Raw genomic sequence first — 21,763 nt, 5'->3', positions numbered from 1 at the left:
CCTTTCAGCCACACCTCCACTTCAAGGTGTCGTCGTCGTCGTCTTCTTCTTCTTCTTCTTCTTCTTCTTCTTCTTCTTCTTCTTCTTCTTCTTCTGCTTCTTCTGCTTCTTCTGCTTCTGCTTCTTCTTCTTCTTCCTCTTCTTCTTCTTCTTGGAGATGAGCCTCTTGTATTTGTCTGCCTGGACTTGTTTTGAACTGTGATCTTTAGATCTGAGTAGCTAGGATTATAGGTGTGAGTCATAAGTGCCCAATCAAGCCTTCCCCCCTGAAATAGGCCCACCAAGGAGGAAATGACCAGGCCTGTAACCCCTTTAGTCACACAAAAGATTTATTGCCATGGTGTGGCAAACGTGGATGAGTTTACTCATCCCACAGGCCCCCAGGATCTAAAGTAACCAGGAAGCCTTAGCCTGACACTTGTTTGTCCTCCAAAAGGAGGACAATCAGAAATCAGAAACACCTTGTCTTCTGACCCACTTTGTTTTCTTCATAGTTTCACTGATTTTGATAACTTGAAACATTCTCCAGTAAGAGTTACGTGTGTGTGTGTGGGTGTGGGTGTGTGTGCATGCACGCGCATGCACATGCTTGTACCTGATTTTGAACTCAACTGGTGCTCTACTATTTGAGCCAAGTCTCCAGGTCAGTATTTTGCTAATCAGTCTCAAGAGACTTTTATTCCCCTGGCTGGCGTTCAATAGAGATCTTCAACTCTTAGCTTCATGAGTAGCTAGGATTACAGGCATAAACCAACCTTGCCTGGCTTAAAAAAAAAAATGAGTGTCTTAGTATGTAGCTTAGGCTGACCTTGAACTCATGATCCTTCTGTTTCTGACTCCTGAGTACTGGGACTACAGGCATCCAGCTAAGTTTCCTCCTTCCAAAGTCTATTGTACAAGGAGACTTGGCACATAAAGTGTCTTTGAGGGCCGGGAGTTTGGCCTAGTGGTAGAGTACTTGCCTAGCATGCACGAAGATCTGGGTTCGATTCCTTGGTACCACATACATAGAAAAAAAGCCAAAAAATGGTGCTGAGGCTCAAGTGGTAGAGCTCTAGCCCTGAGTAAGTTCAAAGACAGTGCTCAGGCCCTGAGCTTATGCCCAGGACTGGCAAAAAAAAAAAAAAAAAAAAAAAAAAAAAGTGTCTTTGAGGTGCTAAGGACACAGACATGTCACAGAGAACACAGAGCTCAGGCACTGAATTTTTTTTTTTTTTTTTTTTTTTTTTTTTTTTTGTGCCAGACCTGGGGTTTAAACTCAGGGCCTGAGCACTATCCTTGGACTTTCTCAAGGCTAGAACTCTACCACTTGAGCCATAGCACCACTCTGGCTTTTTCTGTGTATGTGGTACTGAGGAATTGAACCAGTTCTTTGTGCATGCTAGGCAAGCACTCTACCATCAGGCCAAACTCCCACCGCCCTCAGGCACTGAATGTTAATGTGGGCTTTTTCCTTCTACTTTAATGTCTGGGTCTGTTTATCAATGGACATCAAAAGACGCCTACAAGTATGTGTGGTTTACGAAAATGATGTAACTAAAACAACCTAGCAAAAGGCAGAGAGAAGAAAGGATACACATGTGTATTTCCCATGTTTTTGTGTGCCAAAAGAAGGAAAAGTGATGGGCAATGGTCTAGAATAAACTCATGCCTGGCGCGGTGGTACATGCCTACAATCCCTGCACTTGGGAAGCTGAGGCAGGAGGATCGAAGGCTAGATAGGGCTGATATCAGTTCCATTAGTGAGATCCTCTTTACAAAACACAAATGGTGCCCCTTTGGTGTGGCCAGGCTTCAGCTTCCCATCTCCTGTAACCCTGTCTACTCTGGAAACAGCTGTGGACCGCCGGCCTCAGAGCAGAAGTCTCCGAGCCAGGCCTGGGCCTTGAACTCAGGGCCTGAGTGCTGTCCTTGGGCTTTCCTCAAGGGTGGCTGGCATTCCACCACTTGAGTCACAGCACCACTGGAGCCCAGGGCTTGCTGCATGCTGGGCGAGCACTCGCCTACTAGGCCTCACTCCCGGCAAATGGCGCTGCGGTTCAAGCGGTCGATCGTTAGACTCGAGCTACGGAGAGGCTCAGGGCCAGCGCCCAGGGCCCGAGTTCGCAGGGCCGCAAGGGCACACAAACGGTGTTGAGATCCGTTTCGATCATTTGTCAACAGCAGCCCGATGGCCACAGAAATTGTGTGCTTCGCTTCTGGGTTATTTACTCCAAGGAAGTGGCGCACGTTCCCTTCGCTGCGCGTTTCTGGCACCCTTTCGCCAGGGAAAAGCAACCCGAGCAGGCCTGCTCCCCCAACCACGGCTTCGGGTGCGCGAGCAGCGCTCGCGGGCGGGGCGCTGGGGGGCGCGGTGACGTCAGGGGCGGCGGTGACGTCAGGCGCCGCCCAGTCCGGACTCGCTCGGCCCAGTGGGCCCGAGCCCTCTTCCGCACACCTGCGGGGCGCTAGTGAGGAGCCGGGGGCCACCGCGAGCTCTGGGGCACCCCCTTCTCGTCGGGGTCCCGGCGCCGGCCGGGCTCGGAGAAGGCGTGGCCGCTGGTTATTCCCCGATTGCTCCTCCCGCAGGATTTCAATCCCCCGGGCGCCTCCGCCCGCCGCCCAGCAACAGGCGGCTTCCCGTCTCGCCTCGGCCGCACCCCCAACGGGCGGTGCCTCTACCCCCATTGGCTGATCCGGAGAGCCGCGCCTCTGGTTGGCCGCGGAGCCCTCGGGCCGCCGCCGTCTCCATTTTGTAGGCAGGGGCCGCAGGAGTCGGGTCGGAGGCGCAGGCCGTCCTCAGCCAGCTCGTCGGTGTCCGCGGCCGCACTCCCTCCGAGCCTCCGTTTCCGCCTGGAAGGGAGGAGGCCTCGACCTCGGAAGGCAGCCACTGCCGTCGCGAGGGTTCCAAGTCGGTGAGTGCGGCGGCCCCGCCGTGGTGGCGGCGGCGGGCAGGGCCTTCCCAGGCCCCGCGTCCCGGGCGACTCCGAGGCCCGAAGCCGGGCTTCCCCGGGGCGGCGGCGGCGGCGGCGGCGGCGGAGCAGCAGCGCCTCCCCCGGAGCCCCGCTTCCTCGCCGCGGCGCGGGCCTCGGGCGCCAGCGGTGCTCTCCAGCCCGGCGCACCTTTCCTAAGAACTTCCTGCTTGGCCCGTGAGGCTCGGGCATTTCTAGGTTGATTGCAGATGAAATCCAGACTTGAGGTCACTTTAAGAAAGCCATCTTTAGGACACCTTAAGCAAAGGGCCGTTCTTTGGTATTTCCCTTTTCCCCGTGATTTTGAATTGAAATCTTTATTTTTCTAGCCAGGACTCAAGCTTGTGTGCTGAGGAGACTCAGATGTTGGCCTCAGTTCTTAGGCTAAACTCGGCAGATTGGCCCATGAAAACTTCTGTTTTGAGACAAAGAAAAGGATCCTGTAGAAAGCAACACCTATTATCCTGGGCTTGGCTGCAAAGAAGAGTCCAGGTGGAAACCCAGCAATCTGAAAAGCGGACTGAAAGGTATGAAAATTCACATTCCAAAGCAGGAAGTGTGGTATTTTAAGATGCTCCCATCCTAAACCGTGAATTGCATAGGATTACATTCAGATTTGTGGGTAAGTTCCACTCTTAGGCAAGGAAGTACAAGCTGGGCATAAATGAGTTTTTGAGAGAGTCTGAGCAGCGGAATATAGCCTGCTTCCCCCACTCCCTTCTTTAGTTTTCCCCAAGATCCTCCTTTTTTTTTTTTTTACATTGGAATTCTATTCAGTATGTTTACTTACAGGTGACACAGAAGCTGAAGATGGGTGGTGGAGAGAGGTATGACATTCCAGACCCTCAATCTAGAAATGTTAGTAAGAACCAACCACAGCTCAACAGACAGAAGACCAAGGATCAGAATTCCCAGATGAAGACTGTTCATATGAAAAAAGAAAGAGGGCAGGATTATAACTCGCCAGCAGCTACGCGGCAAGCCATGCAAAATGGGGGGAAGACCAAAAACATCTCAAATAATCCAGGTTGGAACTCTGACTTAACAAGTCCTAGCTTACTTTTTAAGTCTCAAACTAACCAGAATTATGCTGGAGCCAAATTCAGTGTGACACCATCTCCAAGTGTTCTCCCGAAGCCACCCAGCCACTGGGTTCCTGTGTCCTTGAATCCTTCAGATAAGGAAACAATGACTTTTCAACTGAAAACCTTACTTAAAGTACAGGTCTAAGATTACTGTTTAAATTTAGCCACAATTGTAAATGGTGCTTGACCTGTCTCACATTTCATTAGAGAATGAATCTATTTATGTAAAACTGTTAATGATGTAAAAGTATAGGCTATATCATGTTTTTATGTGCACTGTGTAATAGTACCAGTGAAACTTCAGATAACTAAACGTACTTGGGAGTAAGTGTTCTCAACTGAGTAACTTTTTGAGTTAGACCACTGAAGTTTAGATATGGGAGGAATGTTAAAGAAATTATTCATCTTTCTATTGGGGGAGAGAGCAATTTAAGGTTTGTAGGTCAGGTTTACTTGTAAAGATGTACAAAGATTGAAGACATTTGAAAGCTTAATGCCAATAGCTTAACGCACTGCCAGAAGAAAATGTGAATTTTCCTTAATAGTAGCAACATTTTACTGAATTGTACAGCAGTAAATGTGTACTGATGCTTGGGGTTTATTAGAATGAGCACAGTAGACCCCAGTGGTCTGATTTCTTAAATATAGTAGATAGGTGTATGCCAATAGATGCACCAGTTTTTTGTCTGTCCTGGGCCTTTAACGGCTAGTGCTCTACCATTTGAGCCACAGCTCTGCTTCTGGCTTTTTTGGTGGTTGATTGTAGATAGTCATGGGTTTTCCTGCCTAGGCTGGCTTTGAAATGAGATTGTAAAATCCTAAACCTCCTTGAGTAGTTGGGATTACAGGTGTGTGAGCCACCAGCTTCAAGCCACATAGTAGTTCTGAAGAACATGTTTATGTTTATATCATAGCACTGTACATGCTATTTTCACAGTGACCTGGCCTCACATCCCTGCAAAGCTAGCTTAATAGGGAATTATATAATGTGAAAGTTTTAAGTACTGAGGGAAGAAAGAGCCATGTAATAAGCCTGTAGCATGTGTCAACTTTTCTTGGCTTTTATCCTACAAAATACTTATTTTTAGTATGAATTTACAGACTGTAAGATCATGGACTGTTTTTATGCTATGGCCTAATTTTAAAGGTCCCTGTGTTTTTAGTTTGCCCTTGTGCTAAGTGCCGTGTATTCAAAATTGATTTGGTTGTATACTACAAAGTAAACCCTAGTGTTATACTGAAAGTTTTAAGCTGCTAAACACTTCTATTTTTGAGAGATGTAAAATGCAGTACAGGATCCTCCCACCTCAATTTTAAACCCAAAGATTCATTTTGGCTTTCACCAATTCTTGTACCTGGTCCTAGTGACTTTCAATACATACATACATACATATATATATATATATATTTTTTCCCAATCAGGACTAGGTATAACAAAGGGGTGGGGTAAGAGGCTAATGTAAAAGATGAAACCCAATAACTGTTTTTACCACTTATGTGGGCCAATTTACAAGACAATGCCTTTTTTCTTGTCAGTTCTGGAGCTTGAACTCGGGGCCTGGGCACTGTCCTTGGACACTTTTTGTTCAAGGCTAGCATTCTACCACTTAAGCCACAGCACCACTTCTGGGTTTTCCTGTGTATGTGGTACCGAAGAATTGAACCCAGGGCTTCGTGCATGCTAGGTAAACATTCTACCACACTAGTCCACGCTCCTGGCCCAAATGTCCTGTTTTCTAATTTGACTTTTTTTTTTGGGGGGGGGGGAGGAGAGGCAGTCTTGGGGCTTGAACTCAGGATATGGGTGCTGTGCCAGCTGCTTTTGCTTAAGTCTAGCACTCTTACCACTTGAGCCACAGCTCCACTTCTGGCTTTTTTTTTTTTTGGTGCTTAGAAATGAGAATGTCATAGATTTTCTTGCCTAGGCTGGCTTTGAACTGCCATTCTCAGATCTCAGCCTCCCAAGTAGTTAGGACTACAGGTGTGAACCACTAGTGCCTGGCTAATTTGATACTTTGAGAAAGCAAAACACCTAAGTTGTGTATTTTCTCCAGATAAATACTGGATATCCTAACAGAATAAGTTCATATAGTACTTTACATGTGAATTCAAAACATGAAATAAAACTTTTAAATCCCCTCCCCAGTGTCTTATTTAAGTAACATGCCTAATCTTTATTCTTAGAATGCACGTAACGAACTGGAGTGATGAGAACGCTGGCTGGATAAAGGCTAACTTGCTGTTTAGCTTGACAGCAAGGCAACTAAGTTTCTCGTAACTCTTCTTTCCCACCAGAGTTAAGTAAAAATGGAACACTTGAAAAATTTCCAAGGTTTTGAAAACAGGTTTAGTTAGCACAAAAGAACTCAAATTGCCAAGAACCCTTAGGTATAGTTACACAAGGAACCCCTACAAGGAAAAGATCACCCAATGGTATTTCAGGGGAGAGGTAGTTGGAAGGATCTTAGTAGCTCAGAGCAAGGCTACCTAGGCAAAGTAGAAAATAATCACCCACACATACTTACGTTTCAAAAGATCAAAAACTGATATCCTGGTAAAAGTTGTCAAATGTAGGGCCGTAGAGGCTTTTGGTTAATGAGTAAGGGTAACCTGAATTTTTGGTTGGTGATATGAATCTCATACCTTAAACACTGAAATGAAAGTTCTGGCTAGCTTTCAGAAGGTGGGGACATGATTTCCCCAAACTAATGGGGTTAAGAGAAGTGATGCAACGTGTGCAGGGCCACAGATGAGGAGATCCAGGTCCACAACCTCTGAGATTCCAGTAAAACATTCCAATACATCAAAGAGGGCAAAGGGTCTTAGCTATACTTGCAAGCTTCCCAGTTTGCTAGTCCTAGGGCTTGTACTTGAGGACTGGGCACTGTCCTTGAGCTTTTTCAACGCTAAGACTTTATCCTTGACCCACAGCAACCCTTCCAGCCTGTGTATGTGGTACCAAGGAGTTGAACTCAGGTCTTGATACATACTAGGCAAGCACTCTACCACTAGGCCACACTCCCTGCCCCTCCTTTCTTTTTCTTGCCGTTTTTGTTACTGGGGATTTGCCATTGAGCTACATCCCAGCTCACTTCCAGTTTTTAAAGTTAGTCTTTTAGGCAACTTATTTTTTGTCAGTTGTGGGACTTGAACTCAAGGCAGACACTTGTCCAAGATTAGCTTACTATCTACTTTCACTCTGAGCCACACCACTTCTGGTGGTTAACTGGAGCCAAGAGTCTCTCTCATGGACTTTCCTACTTGAATTGCCTTTGAACTGTTGTCCTCAGATCTCAGCCTCCTAAGTAGCCAGGATTACAGCTTGAGCCACCAGCACCACACAGCAATTTTAAATAAAGCCTTTTACACAAATGAGAAAGTCTACCAGGGTAGTCATATCTTTGAAATAGAGCAAAATCTAAAGAAAACCAAGATTTTTGTTTTGCTCCTAGACCAGTTTATTATTTCTCCAGCATTCAAAAAAAATCTGCAAAAAAACTAGATTACAAAGGCCTTTTACTTTACAAATTGCTGTCAGTTAATTTACATGCCTCACTTTTTATTCCATCTTAACACAAGTGAAACTGCTTTACAAATACATGTCATACAACCAACACTATTGAGAGGGTAGAGGAAAAGACCCAAGGAGTCGTTTTCCATGACTAGCAGGATATCTTGTAGATATTAATAGCTGAAGACAAACAGGTTGCCTTCATCACCTATTTTATCAAACCATTACTGTAAAACATTTCATTCTTCTGACTCCTAAATCTTCATGATCCTCTTAAAAAGTCCCAACTATTGCTCAAATCCTAGCCTTCCCATGCCAAAATATAATCTTGGGACTAAAAGAAACATGGTCAAATATTACAATGAAAATTCCCTAATTTGGAAAAGATGGGGATTCTAGTATTTAACAGCCCCAAACCTAGGAGATCTTGGATTCTATTTATCTTTTCTCACCCGAAAAGTGTTGTTTTACAAGGTAGAATGGAACAGTATATGCAAAAAGCCTGTCACATGGTAGGTAGGATTCCATGAAGGACAACTTTCTCATGTATGGAAATAGCACCCATTGTCCAGGAGTGTTAAGTAGGAATATGTGAAAAGCATTAGACATGTGCCTGGCAGGTGCCCAGTATCAACAGCTTTTAGCATACATGGAAACCACAAAAGGCAGACAATTCACTGCAATTAACAGCTGCCAAAAACCGCAACATTATTATATATATAATATATATAATATACAATGTAAGTTATATTTATTTATTTTGGCCAGTCCTGGGGCCTGAACTCAGGGCCTGGGCACTGTTCCCAAGCTTCTTTTGCTCAAGGCTAGCACTCTACCCTTAATTCTGGCCTTTTCTGTTTATGTGGTACTGAGGAACCAAACTCAGGGCTTCGAGCACGCTAGGCAAGCACTCTATCACTAAGCCAGCACTCTACCACTAAGCCACATTCCCAGCCCACATAGGTCATTCTGATTTACATTTAAAACTTTAGTATTATTGTTAGTAATAACAATATTGTTTGCCAAAAAGAACTTAGCTCTTCCCTCTGAAACATCTTAACTTCAAAAGTAAATGGACTGAGGACAAACTATGAAAACAGCTCTACCTTTAAGAACCACTAATTCAAAGTAAAGGTATGAAGTATATTTTTACATTTTGTAATTCTGCTCTAGTAAACTCTAGATATATAAATACGTATTATCTCTTTGAAAATAAAGATATAAAACCAGCTTCTAAGCTGATCAAAACAGCAACAATGAACCAAGTTAAAATCTGTGGACTCTGTTAACCTGTTATTTACCATCTGTGACATTAGACTAATTAAAAAAAAATGGGCCTACATGCTATACCTCCAGCTATGTGCATTTTACATTTTTCAAAACTTATGAAATTCAACAAAAATCAAATGTGATGGGATCAATGTATGATACAACTTTATAGCCTAATAGTCTAATAAGGAGCCAAGAAACCTGAAATGTTTTGAAACACTATAGGAGGTATTTATTTACTATATAGTTGTGTCGCCTATAAAATGTACATGTGAATCAATAGAAAGTATAATTTGGCCAACATTTTTGTCTTACAGAATATATTAAATCAGCTAGAGTAAGAGCTGTCTGCCCCCAAATCTAAATATAGCACCTAGGTTCTCTTATGTCTAATGCAAAGTTACTCATTTTGAGGATTATTTTCTTATATGCTTGAGGCAGTTTAACAGAATATATACAGCCACTGTACAATAAGTGAGTTTATTAGATTAATGGGATGCAAACAGCAGAAATACTGGATACTTCTAGATCCTAGATAACCATAAAATTATCCTTGATATGATATTGGGTTCTACAATTACATGAGGATATGAATGGTATAAAATGACAATCCAGAACCATGAGGCACATGGTAATGACCCACTAGATTTTTGTGCTCAGTTTTATTATCTACATTCCTCAGTTATCCAGTAAAATGTTTTGTTCACACTAAGGGCACATTAAATATTTGCTGAACACAGTGACTAGGAAGAGGTGAGAAGAGACAGGCCCTTTCAGCTGGATGTCAAGTATAACTGGGATTTATCTGGGAAACAGTGGTTAAAGATGTAAACTGCATGTTATATACAAGTAAATAAACTCAGATGCCAACAGAGTGTTTTAAGCAGAAAATACTGGCACCAGAATAAACAAGGCAAGACTTGCCAATAATGGCATAAATGTAACTGAGTTTTAAGAGACAACCAAGAAAGTTTATATTGGACCATACTTTTCCCCCACTCAATTCAGGTTTAAGACAGACCAATAGAGGCACCATAGGAGACTGTGGCGGCTGTCTTCCTCCATGTCCAGACATCCTAGAGTCCATTAACTTATGAATCAAGATAAATCTGTTCATATTTAGGGATTGGTTTCCATAAGTACAAAATTGAATTGCCTTTTATTTGTCCTAAAATGCTTACTTTCAAACTTGAAGGGACTTCAATTATTCCATGTAGTTTCGATAATTCTTTTTATCTTTTCAGACCAGAGTCAAAATATTCGTACAGTATTCATACTGCAGCACCTTCCACCCACCCTTTGGTCGCTTGAACTGCCCTTCTTTGGTTCTTTTTCCGCTTTCAGATCTTTCTTGAAGTGTAGTAAGCAGAACTGTACTGGGTATTCCAGCTGCAGTTTGGTCTTAAATAAAAGAAGGATGTTTTGTCAGTTTGGTTTTCTTTATTCTTCTCTGTGGTATACAGGAATTTGTTAGTTGACTGGATGTAGCAGCTTACTGGGCCAAATTCTCAAGAGATAGTTACAGTAGTTCCCAGGTCTTTCCCTCTGGGTTGTAATTTAACAGCCCAATTCTATGTAGCACCTGTCCTTTCTCACAAGCATTTGCTTTTTGTCTTGCTTACTTGGCTTAAAAAAAAAAAAAAAAAAAAATCCAGAGATCTTAAAAAGAGAGGCAAAGTTTCAGCCTTTAATTTTTTTTGTGTTGACAATACACAGTCCAGTGCCAGACATATATCTAAGATTAAAACTCAATACTGTACAACAATCCTCACCATGTATCAATAGGATCCTAACATTTATGATTTCAATTACTAGTCAGTGTGAAGTTTTAGAAACAATATTTGGAAAAAAGAAAACCATCTTCTTCCTAGGGTTTTGTGAAGGGTGAATGAGTCAACACAGCCTCTTAGGCAGTGTCTGGCACATCTCCAATAACAAATTATCAGTTCTAGTTAATTACTATTAAAATATATAGAATTAAATCTACAAAATACCTAGATCACTTCCCCAAAGTGATTAACATCACATAATAAACGCTCACCAACAGTCAGTGAAAGAATTTTAACTGTATCTTGTTTAGGAAGAGAGCAGAATTAATGATCCACCTAAGGAAAGGATAAACGTATAATCAACTGGTCCAAATTTTACTTGGATGTATCTTAACACTTTTGAATAAAATCTCAAGTTGCTTAACCTAAAAGCAATTATAAAACAACTTTGAGACAGGAAGTCTTAAGTACTCTGGAAAAGATGTAGCTTTCAGTCAGGTTTCATTTCCAAAGTTAAGTTGTGCCTAAAGCATCACTGAGAATATTTCTAACCCTAACGTATCACTGATTAAGAATATTTCTAAGTCTATAAAGAATTATTTCCATTGTTAATTAAAATCAGATCCAATACTATAATAATTCCAGTTAATCATTATTTCCTTCATTTTGTTTTTATTATAGCATGTTTGCTTAATTTACAGCAAGCAGAAAATAAGCTGGGTCTTGTTTTTGATCCAAACATTGATGTCTTAAAGGTTGTACACAATATTTGTTAAAAAGAACATATAAAAATACCTTTTTAGAAGCTTCTATAAGAAAGAAAATACAAAGTTTAACCCCACAACTTTCCTCTTTGCTAGAACTGCAAACTACTGCTACAGTTTTAAATAGACTGTGTTTAAACTATACATCCAGGAAAATCTAAAAAAAAAAAAAAATTAAAGAAACGTGCATATAAATGATTGCATAGCAGAACATGAACATTAACTGCAAACAATAAAGAAACCAAAGTTAGAAATACTACCAAATATACAAAGGTTCTAGAATCAATCCTTTAAACACATTCCACAAACTATTAAAAACCATCTTTGTTCTTTACAGGCAGGGCCCTAGACCTCTAAAACCAAAACTTTAAAGTAATCCTCCTAAAGAAATAAATTCCCCACAGTATTTCTTACTCATATCTGCAAGCAAGCAGTCTGAGATTTTCAAAGATGCTAACTTTTACTCTGAAATGGTACTGGACATTTCAAGTCACTTTTTTATTACTTCCCAAATGTTTCAGAGAACTATTAGAAATTATAAATAGTAAAGGATATTCTTCATTTTGAGCCAGATACTACAATGATAATCAAAAACTAAGAGATGAAGCTCTTGCATAAAACTAATCCTTTTTCCAAAATTACTGTTTCGTGGCACCACAGAATCAGCTAGGATGTGAGTGTCTTTCAACTTGCCTCACATTAAATAAACTGAGGTGTGAAGAGCAAGCCTCCCACATAAAGAGGCAGGCAAACGTTTACAAATGCACATGCCAAGTGCTCTAAGCATCAAAATTCAGTTATTTTTATACTACACACACGCACGCACACAAACCTACTTTGAATCTATCTAATGCTTCTAATAACAGTAAGAAAACTAAGTAACAACATTCCTTAAATTGAAAAATGACTACATAAAAACATCCCTTTCCCCTTAAAATTATTTCTGCCGTCATCGACTAACTCAAATTTTAAAGGGAGTTTTTCTGTTGCAAATATTAGAAAACAAAACAAAACAGTAAAGGCTCCATGTTTCAGTGAAAAACTCAAATTTTCCTGAAAATGCTATTTGACCCAGTTGGCATCATTCCCCAAGACAGTGGGGTTAACAAAAAACGATTCCATACTGCATCATAAATAAACTTATCACAGGCCTAGACATTATGACTAGACATAAAGGTCCACCCTGAACCTAAATGTGTCTGAGCATCAAGTGTTGTAATGTGGCTACAACTTCACTTTTGTATCATTCTATCTTATTAGCAAGCTACATTTCTAGGTTAACAGTTCTACCAAATATTAATATGAAAATTTATTTTAAGACAATGTTGCAAATTATGGTCAACCAACATCTTTTCACCAAGACTTCAAGCATAAAAAATGAGAATCTTTACAAAAATATACAGAGACACCACAAATTGGTAGCTGCCCATAACATTAAACAAACCGGACTCTTAAGAGTGGCTTCTCAACACCATATCATTTTAATTATAACCATTGCCTGCTACAGGGAAAACTAACAAGTGTTTTTTATGCATCATTGCAACATTGTACTCCTGATAATTTAAGTATACCAAACTATGAATAAATGAGTGATACATGCCTAAAAAGTATCCTGGTTTAAACTATCAGTGGCCACTGGACTTAGGGCTAGTCCACGACCGTGATCTGGATTTTGACCTAGACCTAGACTGTGATCTTGACTGAGATTTGGATCTAGGTGGTTCTTTTTTCCTTGATTCCTTTTCATATCTTGAGCCAGACTTATAATGTGTTTTGGAATCTGTTTTAGAGGTGCTTCTAGTTTTGGTGTGAGATGCAGACCTAGAACGTGATTTAGCCTTCATTTCTTTCTTGGGCTGGGACTTGGACCGTGATCTTGAATTGGATTTAGATCTTGAAAAAGATCGATTTCGGTGTTTGAATCTTTCAAAACAGAGGAGAGATACAATTAGAGTAAAAATTAGATTCTATATTAATCAAATTAGTTATTTTTAGAGAAAAAGTTCACTGTGAAACGAAAAATATAGTCTTTCTCAAAGCAAAGTTATTTACCTATCGTTGTCGGAATGGCTTCTGCTACGCCGTGGTCTTCCAGTTGGTCTACTGCTAAAAAGCACATCAGAAAAAGCAAACAGTGACAAATGTCTATTTACAGAGTCTTAATTCATTTAAAAATGGAACACTAAACTATTTTCTCAATGAAATACTTGACATATACAACTCCAAGTAAACAGAAAGGTAAAAAATTGCAAACGATCAAGGACAGGGCCCAGGCCAAGAGTTCAAGCCCCAGGATCGACAAAAATAACAAAAATGAAAACAAAACACATCTTTTTTGAGACTGTGTCTGCTGCATAGGCTAGTCTCAAATTCCAAATTCTCCCACCACTGCCTTCTGAGTAGCTGAGACTAGAGGCACAAGTCACATCTGGCCACACAGCTGCTTAAAAGAAAAAATCCAGGGCTGGAGTTTGGCCTAGTGGTAGAGTACTTGCCTAGCATGCACAAAATACCCGGGTTCGATTCCTCGATACCACATGCATAGAAAAAAGCTGGAAGTGGTGCTGATGCTCAAGTGGTAGAGCTCTAGCCTTAAGAAAGTCCAAGGACAGTGCTCAGGCCCTGAGCCCAAGCCCAAGTCTGGCAAAAAAAAAAAAAAAACCCAAAAAACAAACACACACACACACACACACACACACACACACACAAACAAACCAATCCAAAAAACCCCGTGTGTCACACTTACTTTCTAGGACTATAAGATCTTCTATAGTTGTAATCAAAAGATCGACTTCTTGATCTCCTCCTCTCATAACTTCGGCTTCTAGAACGTCTGTATCGGTCATAGTCATCATAGCGTGAAGAGCTGTACACATTCCTCCCTTCCTTGGCTTTCATTTGATTTGGTGCTAGGAACACACAGAACAGAAATGCTTAGAAACATTAACAGTGTTTAAACCCACAAAATGAGTTATACTTTCTTCTTCCCTTATACCAAGGAAGTGTGTAATGTCTTGTTTTTGTGTGAGATGCAGACCTGAATAAGTTTGCCTTCCTTCCTTGGGTGGATTGGGTCAATGTTATAGAATTTTTTTTAATATTTTTTATTGTAATTAATAAAAGGGTTACATGATATTTGCCAGATAGAAGGTGCATTAATTCACATATATTGATACCCTTTCACATGTCTTGGTCCCCATTAATGTTATAGAATATTAACTTCAGGGCTGGGAGTTTGGTCTAGGGGTAGAGTGCTTGCCTAGCATGTACGAAGACCCGGGTTCAATTCCTCAGTACCACATACATAGAAAAAAAGCCGGAAATGGTGATGAGGCTCAAGTGGTAGAGCTTCTAGCCTTGAGAAACTCCAAAGATAGTGCTCAGGCCCTGAGCTCAAGCCCAGGACTGGCCAAAAAAAAAAAAAAGAGTATTAAGTTCAGGCACTTATTTTCAGGATATGTATCAGAACTGCTTTCTCCAAAAAAAACAAAAAAAAAACAAAAAAAACACACAAACGAAAAACCCCTCTAACATTCCTCCTATTTTCTTTTTCCAAGTCATCTCACAATCTAGCATGCTGTCCAACGTAAGATACCTACCTTTGACTACAGAGATTTATACCAGAGAAGTACTTGAAGTTCTAAATCTGGCCTATGAGTATGTGCAGCAGCACCAAAATGTAATAATATTTAATTATGCAGTTCTGAAAGACAATGACACAGAAAAGCAAAGGAGAACTAACACATAATTGCTCATAGAAACCTACACATCTGGTCATCATTCTGATTCAAATTTTAAGACAGACACTATCCAGATTTCAAGAACTAGAGAAATTATCAGTAATCTGTGACTAACTAAATGGTCTCACAGAAACTATTTTAATTTCTATCTTTTAGCGTCTTTTGGTATCTTGCCCGGTATTATGTAAAAGGGATCCTTTTGAGTTTTGAAGAGATCCAAATACTTCCAAGAAATCTTAAGACATTATACATATGTCAGTCATAAGGTACTTACTCTTCCGATCTCCCTGTGCAAACTGTATTTCGATTTGACGTCCACAAATCCATTTTCTGTCCAAATTATGTAAAGCATCTTCAGCATCACGAACATCCTCAAATGTGCTACATGTTAAGGGGCTTGGGAAGTTTTGTAAACTTTGATAATGAATGAAAGTTCAGTTGGTAAGTCTGGAATAGTTCACCATCTCTAGAAAGCCAACCATCCTATTTACTACTTGATAACCACCAGAGCAATAAAAGCACTTGTGATTGCTTAAGACAAATGATTTAGAAACACATTGCAATAAGACCTGCTATAACTGAACTACCAAGATCTACTAGAACTTTTCTCACAGTAGGAAGAAAACCAAAGTTGGTCAATTCTATGTTGGGCACTAAAGTAGAATTTCTTAAATTGTATTCATTTCAAATGAAAACACCAATAGTTCTTGTGTAAGCAAGCAAAAATACACCTTAACTTAGAAAAGATGTAAACATTAATTTTGAATTTTTGTCAGATATAGCTAATACTATTTATTCATATAGCTGAGTACCTTTCAGGACTCAGGGAGAACAAGCAAGCTAGCTTCTTGTGGGTATTCAGTCAGTCAACAGTCAAACAACCATGACACCAAATGCACATTACATCCAGGCAGACTCATTTTAAGGATTCCTACACTGGAGAGGCTGAAGTTCAACACTAGACATACAGTGTCCTATAAAGAAGTAGTTCTCAGACTGGTTTCCAACTTAATTTCAAGATAATATCTAACAGTGTTAAGTAGCAATAGAGACAACTGGCATTTGATTTTAACTTGAGAAGCTAGCTGCATTGTCCTCTCTGCTCATGTTAGTGATAGTACTATGTTTAGTTACTCTCTCCAAACACAGCTCTAAGAAGCGAGGTATACACTTAAGCTTTGAAAGGGAGCGAGGCTAGTTTTGGGTTTAATTTTCATTCAATCCTAAAAATTCCTATATTGGCCCGCCCATTTTTATTTCAAATGCAAATCTGTGAACAAATAATAGCACAAATTTGGAGAGCTAATTTAGAAAACACTCCTGAAGTGACATCCATTTCAAACTTCTCATGTTTTATCATAGAACAAATTAAGACTATAGTTTCCAGCTCTCTCCTCCAGTAGGTTAACTGGAAGAACATTCCTCAAATCCTAAATAACCAGGCACTCAACATGAAAAGGCTAATGGAGCATCTAGGGCCACAAATACTGTAACCTAATTCCTTCAACGTTAATTGCATTCAGGCTTTAAAGTAATGAAAAGGAATGATTTACTTATAGATATGCTCTCTTTTTGTTACCCAGAGACAAAAAATGACTTTTAAGAGAATTTATATCAAAAGCTAGAAAGATTAACAAGAACCAAGCACCCTCTGATGCTGTCCTCAAAATCAGGATTCTAGGCTAGACAGCAAAGGTCTATACTTTTCCTGTTAAGCCAGGGAAAGGAAGAAAAGACTAATTTAGGAACAGAATCAAGTAGAGAAGAGTAAAAATGTAATTGATAATGAAACTGATAGCTTATTACTTACTTCTTTTGAACTATTTTACAACTACAGGAAGACCTACAAAGCACTATCACTCTACCTGGACTTCATTTACCATCACTTGTCTCATGTATCACATAATGCTGAGCTAAACTACTGCAAACACTTGTTTCAAGGCCATCCTAAACCAGGTAAAATCAGATGAACTTTGTAAATGACAATATAGAGCTATAGTTTCATTTTCCAAGCTAGAAAAAGCTATTATTCTTTCTAACAGGCTTATGTAAACGATTCCCAAAGCAGTCCATGATCACTGACTCTGTGCAAGTAGCCTTTCCTTCCAAGTGTTACTAGGACATGACAACCTGAAAGTGACAAGAGACTCACTGACTTTAAGTGGTAAGAATTCCTCCTGTGTAGTTCACAGCCCAAATCTTTGTTTTGTAGGGAGATGATCTCACTGAAGGGAAGCAAAGTCATTTGAAACTCTGGGTCAAGGATCAATTTCCCATAGATCTGGATTAGGTACCCACACCAGAGAAGGCCTTCTGCAACACACTCAGGGCCAAATGATCATGTGCTAAAGGAGTACAGGACCAACAGGCTTCAGAGTTTAAGGACTCTAGAAATTACTAGGAGTATGTGTGTTCCTAGCAGCCATTTAAGAATCCACCCCCCACCTTTTTTTAAGGCCAGTCCTGGGGCTTGAACTCAGGGCCTGAGCACTGGCCTTGGGCTTTCTCAAGGCTAGAACTCTACCACTTGAGCCACAACACCACTACTGGCTTTTTCTACATATGTGGTACCGAGGAATCAAACCCAGGTTTTCATGCATGCTAGGCAAGCAGTCTATCACTAGGCCAAAATCCCAGCCCAAAATCCATCCCTTTTTAATGCTAGTAGAGCTGACCCTGTAAGACTGCCAGAGATATTTCTAAGTGGCCCATAGAACATGCACCTACCTCTCCTTAGATAGGGTTCTCATGCTACTTACTAAAAAGAGCCTCTGATCACTTGATCTAAAACCCAAATATGCCAAAATGAAGCTTAACAATGTTAGACCTTGTTATATTTTAACTTGAAAGGCTCAGAGAAAGTGCATTTACCCAAGACCACAATCATATCATAGGCCCACACAAATGAATTACAGTTTTGTCACTACACCAAACCAGAATTCTGAAAAGTAACTGCTTATAAAACATTAACCAAAAACAAAAGAAAGAAAGAAAAGAAAAAAGTTAATTCCGTAGGATACATCAGGTATGACTCCTTTAATCTTGGCCATCATTCAACTTCATCTTGACCTTTAACTCTTTTAGTGCTTGTCAGAAGGACTTGTCATGAGATGCTTGGCCAAATATGACAGATGGCTTTATCTTTAACTTTGAAAAACAACCTTTTCCCCCTCTGTAGATAAAGCGAGGCTTTGTCTCCCATTAGGCTTGTCCTTCTTCCAGCTTTTCTTTATTTTTCTTTTCCCAAACTCTCCCTTCTCTTCAAGCCTGATCCTTAAGAGGTCTTTGGCTTGTCTACTTGCCTTAAGTGTTGAACTCTACTCTAAAGGTTCTTTCATGCTTTCTCTTTGGGGTCGCCATAACTGTACAGCTTTACATTCTGAGGTAACAAGAGGACAGCAAATTAGGGGACAATATTAAAGAAGTTTACCTCATTGTTATACAATTCGTTTTTGATCAAGTGATTCAAATTAACAAACAATACTGAACTTTATTGCTAAGCACAAGAACATATTAACTTTTAATTGACTTATATTAATGATGGTAGCAAATTTCAATCACATATATTATATTCATTGATTTGAGTTTCAGCAGCATGGATGGGAATTTAAATAATTAATCACATTTGGATTAACTTTAAGAAACAGTAAGAGCAATGTGAGTCAGAATTAATTTTCAAAAATTTGAAGCCATAGACATTTATTAGAGGACAAAAATAAACTACTTCTTAGATATTACCACTTACATAAACTGGAATTTCAAACTTCAACACCCCTCACTAATCAGCCATCTGAAGAAAGGATATTGAACATAAGCAAATCCTCTTGGACGTCGGGTGTAGAAATCAAGTGGAACATACACATCAACTATTGGACCATAGCGACCAAATTCACGCCGCAAATCTTCAGACCTAGAACACCATAAAAAGAACTCAAATATTTAGGATCATGCTCTTAAAAGTTTATAAGCAATACTTTCCAACAATACCTTCGTCAACGAAAGGCCCCAAGGATCTCAGCTCCATCCTTGCCTTGGAGAACCTGATATGGCCAGCCTTTATAAATCCAACATTAAGGACCAACTTTAAAGCAGGGCGTGGTGGCTCCTCTCTGTAATCCTAGCTGCTCAGGAGGCTGAGATCAAGAGTGAGGTTTGAGGCCAGTCCAAGAGTAAACTTAAGAGGACCCATCTCTTCCAATAAAAGCTGAGTGTGTTGGTACGTGTCTTTCATTCCAATGCCTTAACTAGTGTTAACAGAAAACCAACACAGGCATAAAGAGACCCTATTCAAAAGATTAAACCAAGTAAAGTTGGGGACATGTCTGAAGTCAAGGCCCAAAGTTCAATACTCAGGGGAGGGAGGGAGGGAGGAAGAGGAGGAGAGAGAAGAGGAAGAAGGGAAAAAGTGAGGGAAGCAGAAGGGGAGGGAGAAAAACAATAGAAAAATATAAGCACAATGTAAAGCAAAAAGAGCTAGAGACCCATGTCTCATGTCAAGACCCCCACTCCAATTCAACTCCAGGGGAGATAGAATATCCAGGAAAAAAATATATATAAAATCAAGGAAGGTTAGAATCCAAGAATGTTTAAGATTAAATGCAGTTTGTAGAGCTCAGCAAAGAGGTACATGCCTGCTTACGAGGTTGAGGTAGGAGGTTGTTAAATTCGAGCCTATCCTGGGATACATAGTCAAAATCTGTAATCTTAGCTACTCGGGAGGCTGAGATTTGAGGCTTGAGATTCAAAGACTGCTGAGCAATTAAGCACTAAAAAACTGGAAGCACAGCTGTAACTCAAGTGGTAAGAATGCTAATCTCAGCAAAAAAGTTCAGAAACAGAACTCAGGCCCAGTGTTCAAGTCCCAGGATGGACATGAATGGATGCACACAATTTGCGTAATTAATGCTATTTCACATTGCAAATAATTTTTTTAATCTTCGACCTTTTTCACAAAAAGTACGGCAGCACTAAGTTCCTATGTTTTATTTATTTTTTGCCAATTGTGGGGCTTGAACTCAAGGCCTGAGCACTGTCCTTGGACCTTACTCCAAGCTAGTTCTCTACCACTTGAGCCACAGCACCACTTCCAGCTTTCTTCTATGTATGTGGTACCAAGGAATCGAACCCGGGTACATGCTAGGCAAGCAACTCCCCAAACTGTCGACAGGATCCCACACCATTTTAATAAAAATCAACAGTAGAAGAGAACCTCTGAAAAATATCAAAATCCTAACTATATTTACACCGTTCAGTTTCAAAGTTAACGAGTGAGAAGACGCTAAAAGGATCTCTACTACCTTTTCTAGTTAAGTCTTAAGTCTGAAGTAAATCACACAAGCCTAACCCTACCCGCCCCCCCATAAAAAAACCCTAAAAAGAAAAAAAAAAACACACACACAAAAAACCTCGCAGATTCGGGAAACTGGACATGCCAGGTGACAGTGTCCTCGAAATCCTGAAGGTAATCCGGAATAACGAAGGGAATGACCAAAAAACCCCAAGCCCAGCCACGGCGTCTGCACGGATCTAACCGAGCGGCCAGCGTCCTGAGGGGGAGGGACTTCCTCAACAAGCCCCTGTCACAAAGGTAACGAGGACTTCCGGGAGACACCGGTCCGTGCAGCCCACGGGGGCGGGGAGGGAACCCCAGCCAGCGACCCTTGCTCACCCCTCACCCGTCATCTCCTCGCTGCAGATGAAGCATCAGTACCACGGCCGAGGGAGGGGACGAGTGGGCAGCGAAGGCTGGGCGGGGAAGGAGCAGCCACCGCGGACGCACGGTCCCCTCCCGCGATCCCGTTATGTCACGAGAGTGTTAGTTTAATGGAGATACTTCGCTGGGAGGAGGGGGAAGAAAAAGAAACCAGCCGCCGTGTCCTGCCGTGGCGAGGGGGCGTGCACACTCCGGGAGGCCGCGCGGAGCTGGAGGCGGAGCGGAAGTCTGGCCTGCGGGGCCGGCTGCGCCACGAGGAGCCGGGGGACCCCCTCCGCCCCAGAAAAGGCGTCCCGGGCGCTGCCCTCGCTCCCGCGCGGCGGCCCGGACGCCCAGCGCGGCCTAGTCGGGGGCCCAGGCGGGCGCGGGCCCCGCCATCTTCGCCCCGCCCCTGCCCGCGGCTTCTCGCCGTGCACCCATGGCTTCTCCCGCGCAGGCCCCGAGTACCAGACCGGTCCCTACCTGGTGTCGTCCGCCACATTCCTGACGAACAGAGACGTGTTCGGGGGACGCAAGTAGCGGGACATGCCGGCGGCGTGAAGTCTCGCCCGGACGCACTAACGGGCTGCGAGAGAAACCGTCCGCGGCGGCGGCGGCGGCGGCGACGACGGCGGCTCCTTAGACGCACACAGCCAGAGGGCTCCTCTCAGGCAACCGCCTCTTCTCGCGAGACTTCACTCCCGCCTCCACTCTCCTCCCCCCGCCCTCGACCTCCCTCCCCCGACCCCTTATATGTCTGTACGCTGCCGGCAACGGCTCTTTCCCGCGAGATCGCCAGTCGCGCGCCTGCGCACCCCGAGAGCCGGCGCGCGCGCGCGGCTGCCGGGATCCCATTCATTGGCCTCCCGCACGGTCGGCTTCTCCCGCCCCCCGCTCCGCTCTTTCTTTCTTTAGCGCTTCGTTTTCCCGCCCTTTTCTGAGGGCACGCGCCTCCTCCCCGAATCCGGGAGCGGGCGTGTGA

General features: G+C 41.9%; 2 protein-coding genes across 7 annotated transcripts; one reads left to right on the top strand and one right to left on the bottom strand.

The window, feature by feature from the left end:
- Positions 1-2,724: 2,724 nt before the first annotated feature.
- Positions 2,725-4,274, top strand: Pnrc2 (proline rich nuclear receptor coactivator 2). Of its 2 annotated transcripts, none has more exons than XM_090335567.1 (3): positions 2,725-2,894; positions 3,285-3,478; positions 3,744-4,274. In XM_090335567.1, exon 3 carries the CDS (start codon positions 3,762-3,764, stop codon positions 4,179-4,181), a length of 420 nt encoding a protein of 139 aa, XP_090191693.1. In that variant the 5' UTR covers positions 2,725-2,894; positions 3,285-3,478; positions 3,744-3,761; the 3' UTR covers positions 4,182-4,274. The 2 variants fall into 2 exon arrangements, with proteins under 2 accessions (XP_090191693.1, XP_090191691.1); XM_090335565.1 differs by having other exon boundaries at positions 3,281-3,478.
- A 5,171-nt stretch (positions 4,275-9,445) lies between these two features.
- On the bottom strand, positions 9,446-21,476 carry Srsf10 (serine and arginine rich splicing factor 10). Of its 5 annotated transcripts, XM_090335564.1 has the most exons (7): positions 21,265-21,473; positions 18,895-18,999; positions 15,364-15,467; positions 14,096-14,258; positions 13,402-13,455; positions 13,171-13,272; positions 9,446-10,217 (listed from the first exon to the last, which is right to left on the bottom strand). In XM_090335564.1, the coding sequence occupies exons 1-7, from the start codon at positions 21,327-21,329 to the stop codon at positions 10,157-10,159; spliced, it is 654 nt and encodes a 217-aa protein (XP_090191690.1). In that variant the 5' UTR covers positions 21,330-21,473; the 3' UTR covers positions 9,446-10,156. The 5 variants fall into 5 exon arrangements, with proteins under 5 accessions (XP_090191690.1, XP_090191689.1, XP_090191688.1 ...); XM_090335563.1 differs by lacking the exon at positions 13,171-13,272 and having other exon boundaries at positions 13,402-13,452; positions 21,265-21,476; XM_090335562.1 differs by lacking the exon at positions 13,171-13,272.
- Positions 21,477-21,763: the final 287 nt, after the last annotated feature.

The sequence above is a fragment of the Megascapheus bottae genome, chromosome 6 (assembly GCF_031878675.1).
Source record: "Megascapheus bottae isolate mThoBot1 chromosome 6, mThoBot2.hap1, whole genome shotgun sequence".
NCBI lineage: Eukaryota > Metazoa > Chordata > Mammalia > Rodentia > Geomyidae > Megascapheus > Megascapheus bottae.
Note: the sequence above shows the minus strand (reverse complement) of the source record. Positions and strands in the feature narration are given on the sequence as shown.

Excerpts from the sequence above, each read along its gene's own strand:
- Pnrc2 (XM_090335567.1), top strand. The coding sequence starts at position 3,762 with ATGGGTGGTGGAGAGAGGTATGACATTCCAGACCCTCAATCTAGAAAT.
- Srsf10 (XM_090335560.1), bottom strand. The coding sequence starts at position 21,329 with ATGTCCCGCTACTTGCGTCCCCCGAACACGTCTCTGTTCGTCAGGAAT. Across the intron at positions 19,000-21,264 it reads AATGTGGCGGACGACACCAG|GTCTGAAGATTTGCGGCGTG; the intron begins GTAGGGACCGGT and ends ATGGTGTTCTAG. Across the intron at positions 13,273-13,401 it reads AGCCATTCCGACAACGATAG|ATTCAAACACCGAAATCGAT; the intron begins GTAAATAACTTT and ends CTGTTTTGAAAG.